This window comes from Clytia hemisphaerica, unplaced genomic scaffold (assembly GCF_902728285.1).
Source record: "Clytia hemisphaerica strain Z4C2 unplaced genomic scaffold, Clytia hemisphaerica genome assembly, whole genome shotgun sequence".
Lineage (NCBI taxonomy): Eukaryota > Metazoa > Cnidaria > Hydrozoa > Leptothecata > Clytiidae > Clytia > Clytia hemisphaerica.
In genome coordinates, this window is record NW_027103646.1 from 1 (window position 1) to 7,088 (window position 7,088).

The 7,088-nt window shown below is 37.6% G+C and overlaps 1 protein-coding gene across 1 annotated transcript; it reads left to right on the top strand.

Annotated features, from left to right (window-relative positions):
* The first annotated feature begins 49 nt into the window (after positions 1-49).
* On the top strand, positions 50-664 carry LOC136802963 (uncharacterized). Its single transcript, XM_067059697.1, has one exon. It carries the CDS (start codon positions 50-52, stop codon positions 662-664), a length of 615 nt encoding a protein of 204 aa, XP_066915798.1.
* Positions 665-7,088: the final 6,424 nt, after the last annotated feature.

The window sequence follows — 7,088 nt, forward strand, 5'->3', positions numbered from 1 at the left end:
CGATGCAACACTATCAACCTTTGAGCGCAAGGAACGGGTCGTTGATGACATGCTGCACCATGACGACGTATTGGAGCAACACTGGTGGAGAACCATCGATCTCCTCATCAAACTTGGATCATCCGGAACAGTCCTTAATCCAAAGAAGTTTCAGTTTGCGCAGAAGCAAGTCGAATTTGCTGGATTCCAGGTGTCCGACAACACAATCGAACCACTCCCAAAGTACTTGAATGCCATCAGAGATTTCCCCACACCGCAGTCCACAACCGACATCAGGAGCTGGTTTGGGCTGATAAATCAAGTCGCCAACTACGCTCAGCTGAGAGACCACCTCGCCATATTTCGACCATACCTTTCCCCGAAACATCCTTTCGAGTGGACAGATAAACTTGACACGGCATTTAACGAGTCTAAGACAGCTATAATTGAAGCTATTAGAAAGGGTGTTGAGATTTTTGATTTACAGAAGCCAACGTGCCTACGGCCAGACTGGTCATGCAAGGGTATTGGTTATTTTCTTCTTCAACAACATTGTAATTGCCAATCTGCTCTACCCGATTGTTGCCCAAACGGTTGGAAGATTACACTTGCCGGTTCTCGTTTTCTCCAAGATGCTGAGAGGCGTTATGCACCTATAGAGGGAGAGGCTTTAGGTGTGGCTTAGGGCCTCGAACAGACTCGATATTTTACGTTGGGTTGTGATGACTTACTCGTAGTTACCGATCACAAACCTTTGACTAAACTCCTCGGCGACCGTAGACTTGATGAAATCAAGAACACTCGTTTATTTCGAATAAAACAGAGAACATTGCCATGGTTCTTCAGCATCGTTCACATGCCAGGACGCTTCAATGGAGCATCAGACGCTACCTCTCGACATCCTTCACCTTCAGATGCAGTTGATTATCTCGAGGAATCCGATCTCATCGAATCAGCATTGATGGCTTCTATCCAGCAATCGTCAACATCTGACTTCTCGTTGTCCTGGGAACGGCTAGCAAAGGTGACACATTCGGAAATGTCATCGTTATTGCAGTGTGTGAGAACAGGTTTTACTAATAACTTATCAGATGAGCCGTCAGTTAAGCCATATTGGCAATATCGTGAATCTTTATACGAACTAGATAGTGTGATTTTATATAATGATCGTGTAGTGATCCCTCCAAGTCTTCGTCGTGAGGTTCTGCGTACCCTACACTCCGCTCATCAGGGTGTGTCAACCATGGAAGCAAGAGCTCGTGAAATCGTTTTTTGGCCAGGCTACACAAACGACATTGCTGACACTCGTAACCGTTGCAATGACTGCATCAAAAACGCACCCTCTCAATCACAGATGCCTCCTGCTCCACCACACATACCCTCCACACCATTTGAGTCTACCGTTGCGGACTTCTTCGATTTAGACGGCCAGCATTACCTTGTTGTTGCCGACCGACTCTCAGGCTGGCCAGAGGTTTTCAAATGCAAGCCAGGATCTCCTCAATCAGGATCGCAAGGGTTAGTTTCATGTCTAATCAATTGCTTCGCATGCTACGGTGTCCCTATCGATTTATCGAGTGATGGCGGACCTGAGTTCATTGCTTCAAATACCGAGTCGTTCCTCAAACGCTGGGGTGTCAACCATCGTCTTTCTTCCGCCTACCACCCTCAGTCAAACGGCCGAGCAGAGGTTGCGGTGAAGACTGTTAAACGGCTTCTTCGATCCAACACTTCACCTTCCGGAACCCTCGATACAGAGAAATTCCTAACCGCCATGTTACAACTTCGCAACACTCCCGACCCAGAGTGCAAGTTATCTCCCGCCCAGGTGTTATTTGGAAGACCCCTTCGTGATTCGATGTCATTCGTCAACCGTTTGGAGAAGTATTCAAACCCCAACGTCCGACAAATTTGGAGAGATGCTTGGGAGGAGAAGGAAGCTGCACTTCGAACTCGCTACCATCGTACTGCCGAATCCTTAGCATCTCACGCCAGACCACTCCAACCACTTCTAGCTGGGGACCGATGTTATGTCCAAAATCAAGCTGGTAATTACCCGAAGCGATGGGATCGGTCAGTTGAAGTACTTGACCATGATAGTTACGTTGTCAAAGTTGATGGATCAGGACGTCTGACTCGGAGGAATAGACGATTTCTGCGTAAGTTTCAACCTGTGTCTCCATGTATCCCATCACCACCGCAGCGTTCGCAATCCACCGGTTTACCGCCTACTTCAACACCTGAAGTCCCTGCTCCAGCTGATCGTCTACCTACCACTCCACCTGACTCAGCTTCCACCCCTCCGAATGTTCTGTTGAACTGTGAACCTGAGAGTGGAAGTAATGTGGAAGCTGAGCCCCTTGTCGATGACAACGTTCCCCAAGAGTTCGACTCCGTTGACTACCCTACTGCCGAGACACAGACGCGTGAACCTCGAGTCAGACGTGCCAAAAAGTTTTACGAACCTGAAACTGGTAAATGGGTCTCTCGTTGAAGACCGTTCAGATATATTGAACTCGGGGGGGGGGATGACGAGATGTCGCCCCATTTAACATTTATCATATACTTTATTTTTCTTATCGTTTAGATTATATTCATCGTAAAAGATATATTAACAAAAAGTAAACACGAGGAGGTTTCCTTCAGTTAGGTAGGGGTAATTAATTGAACCAGAACGTAGTTTATATTCAGTTAATTCCAGATGTACGAGTACATGAAGAACAAAACGTTTAAAAGTCATCATAATTTTTTGGCTAATTCACGGTGTGAAAGGTTGAAATTTTTCATGAATTGCATCTATTCACTGCAAATTCATGATATGTGCCATTCCAAGGTCTTCTGACATTACACGTTTTTTTTTTTTTAAGAAACTAGTTTTACCAAACAGCCTCAATGTTTCTTAAGAAATCGGCCTTTTGGGCCTTAAATGTTTCTTACATGTTTCTAAACTTTTTGACATAATTAGCCTTGATTGGAAGGTTCTTATAAAAAACCGAATTAAAAAATGTTATTTTCTCATTCTCAGCCTCAGCATGTTTCTTAGATGTTTCTTAGTTTTTAGGCATTCTGAGCCTCATGTTTCTTAAAAGTGTGTTTCTTAAAAAAAAAGACGTGTACATCACGTACCCAATAGGTGATTCGTTGTAAGTGACGTAAAATAAGTCAATACGTCACTTTCAACCAATCAGCTGTGGAAGACAATGGTGCATATCAAGAGTTAACCAAAAATGTTTTTGTGAAATCACCAAAAAGGTTTTGGTAATAAGTTTCCCTACTGCTTATATACCTTTTTATAAAATTATTTCGTGTTATTTTATGTAATTTGTGAAATTTGTGAAATTGAACCAGTAGAACGTGGTTGGAAAATTGTTTTGTACGTTAAATGAAGAATAAAACCAGTCAAAACAATCAAAAATGGTACTGCCAAATGCAAGCTGTGAATACTCATGTTGCTACCCGTACATTGAACCTATTTATTTAATTTTTGAGAAATTTTTCTATATAAGTGACTAATTTGTTATTTTCTACTTGTTGTGGTTAGGGTTAAAATGTAAAAATTGTACTTACACATTCTCAAGCAACTGTTATTCCTTTACTATTCTACTACAGGTCAAGACATTCAGCGACAAAATTTTTTAGCATAATCTTGGGTTGCGGGAATTAAAATATTTCATATATATAATTTTTTGACTTATATTTTTTTATAAATAACTTCAGATTGAATGAATATCCCAAACAAAATTTGGTGAATTGTGTGGCAAAGGAATGTCTATATCATGTAAAAAAATTCCAGAATTATGCCAATTTTAGCAATTTTTTAACAAGAAATTTGGCTGTTCGAAAAAAGAAACTGTCTGACTGTTGTCGCCCTTTGCTGAAAAAACAAGATTTTGATTGGGGTATCTTTAGGGCATTTTCTATTGGCAAATTTCTTCCAGTCTGTACAGAGAGTTTACACACCAGATCTGAAGTCAATCTGAAGAGTGCTCTAGGATTTATGGTAATTTTAATGCTACATAAGTTAATGTAAAATATGGTTTCGCAATAGCAGATAGTATAATGTTTATATAAAGAAGTTAGCAAAACAGAACTAAAACTAAAATTTTATCCTTATTTTTTAAAATTTATATAGGAAATCAGGAAAAAAAATTAGAGATTACTTCAGGGATTTTAATTAGGGTGAGAATTTGTTCTGGCATTTTTTGGTTTAATTTCTCGAAACCCTGAAAAAGCTCAGTTTTTACTCCAATCAGCCAATTAAAAGTAATTGAAAGGCCATTTGTAGAATATGTAGTACAATATGTCTGAGAAAACAAAATATTTTATCTTTTTTTTAATAGTCATTTTTTTCCAGCTAGGATTTGGATAACACTTTCAAGTAGCATTGTATGGTAGCAATAACAGCATCTTGCTGTACCATGAACGTCTACAACTTCCACCTAAGGCCAGAATATAATCATCTTTAAATATAATAGAATATGTATGGTGGAAAATATTGTAAACAAATTGTCTTCAATTGTCAAACTATCCTGTAATGATTTTTTGTATCAGAATAAAACTCTTCTCTAGCTGCCAGAAGAAGCACATAGTCTACCTTCAAATTGATACCATCTTCCAGACAAACAAAAATTAAAAACTTCAAAATGATTTCCTGTGGCTATAATTATACTTCTATACTACTGAACATGTCAAATATAAAAAATATAAAAGTTAAAAATTAGTAACTTGTAGAATTTCTAACAAAACAAAAATAGGGAGTATTGAAAAGAAGGTAAAAAGCTGTTTTTATCAGAAGGGAAATGTGTAAAATGATACTAAATGTACAGCAAGTGTGGTGTCTTTGAGTTAAATTACTGTAGTTAAAAAGAAGAAAAATGAAGGTTGGAAGTAAAAAGTATTAACAACAAACCTGTTAGTCTTTGTGTTTCTGAAGTCAAAAAGTATGTTAAACATATGAAGCATGGCTCTTAAAATTTAAATACTTGTTGCAAATAAATTGCAAACTAACATTCTAAATTTGAGCTACAAAATAAACCCATAAAGAAAAGAATTTCATGCAAAAAAATCCTTCAGCCAGTGTAGAAAAGTAAAAGTTGATGCTGTGCGTTTTCGAATGTTTTGAAAATGGCCGCACCGAATCGTCAATAATACGCAAAGGCAAATCCACGGCTTTTTTCAGTTTTTTGCTTTTGCGCCAAATTGGTATCGTCTACACTGTAAACATCTCCGCCACTGCTTACTCCACCCGAATTTATCACGCCTCTCCTAAACTATTCCCTTTTTTAGTGATCTTGTGTAGACGATAGGATCGTCTACCTTTCAACTTTTTCTCTTTCTTTCTGCTGTACTTCACTGTATGGTCAGAAATTTTAAACTTTTTTGTTTACAATTCGTTTTATTTTTTTTAATCAAGCAATTGGGGTGTGATGATGTTTCAGCTTTAGCTGAGATTATGTTGAGGGTATCGTTTTGATTCATGAGAGATTTTCAAACTTGTCTTAGATATAATTTGTTCAACACATATTTTTCAACAAAGGATTTCCCATAACTCATTCGTATACAAAAAGCAAAATTATAAAAATAAGGAATTTGTTAAATAAATAAACCCTCCTCCCTCTTTACTCAACTTCTCTTTCATTCAGTTATATAAAGGTTTTTCAAATTAAAAGAGAGAGAGAGAAAAACAAAATCTTTCTTTTTAAGCAAAAAGTATAGAATAAAATATGTTCAAAAAGTCTTTCATTAAGAAGTGAAAAGCTTTATCAAAATGAACGAAAAATTTTTCTTATCACATGGTCTATTATGGCCAATTAGAAGAGGCAAAATGCTCGTCGAGTCTCACCGACTTCTGCGTTCAAAATATGAACGCGTGCTTCGCCCAAGCCAGTTTTTCAAGGCAAAATTAAAATTGCATACATCATAATATTAACTAAAGCACCGATAACGCTATATTGTCTTCAGCCGTATCTTGGCCTTGTAAAAACTGGCTTGGTTAACCAGGCTACCATTTGACCATGTTTTCTTGGAAAATGAACTTGTTTCTGTTTTCTTCTTTTTCTTCTTCTTTTTCATGTTTTCATGTAATAGAAAGTTCTGTCTGCACTAGCAAGTGGAGGACTATACTATTTTTGCTTCAGAATTGCTCCACGCCGTGTAGATTGGTCCTTACGGCTTTAGCGAAGTGAGCGCAAGCAAGTGGACTGCATTCTTATGGAAAATGCAAAACGCTCTAGGGAGACCAGGCTGTAAACCAGAACATAAAATATCAAAAACTAGACTGTAAAATAGTTTACAGCCTGGATATCCAGGCTAAAGGAACAGCTACCTTAAGGGAACTTATTTTGGCAGGAACTAATTTTGGCGGGCAGCTGTAGTAAAAATATTATATAAAAACTATTAAAATAAAATCCTAAGAAAAGGAAAACGAAAAGCTATTTACAATTTTTGCATGTGCATTTTGAAAGTATGTCGCTTTAAGAAAAGAGTCAAGATTTTCGTTTGATTTAACAGAAGATGTGAGTTTATTCCAAGAAGATACAGCTCTAAAGTCAAACGTATTGACTCCAAAAGCACTGTTATATGTTTTATATAATGGGAAGATTAGAGTATGACCGGAACAAAGTTTGTAACGAGATTGCAAGGTTGTGAATATACCATGCATATTATGCGGCCCAAGGCCATGCGTAGATTTAAAAACTTCAGTGATGAGGACTTTAAGATTTCGTGCATGAATATCTACAGAGTTGCAATCAGTTAATAAGGTACCATAGTTCGAGATTGATTTAAAAGGGTGAAATAATATAAGAGTTAATGAGAAGCTTTGCTTTGTCTTCCGTTAAGAAATTTCTCACCCTTGTTAATGCCCTGAGTTTTTGGTTTGATTTCTTACACAACTCGGTGATATGAGAAATGAATGATAGTCTGCTGTCAATTTTTTGACCAAAAGCTTAACAACATCAACACTTTTGATGTTATTTTGTTCTATCGGAAGAGAAAGATTTGTGTTGAAAGTGCCAGGATTGAAATTTTGAGGGGTTTGCAACCATTGAGTTATGCTTAAACCAATCAAGAACTATGCGTAGTTGACGCAAAAGTTTTAAATTGAAATT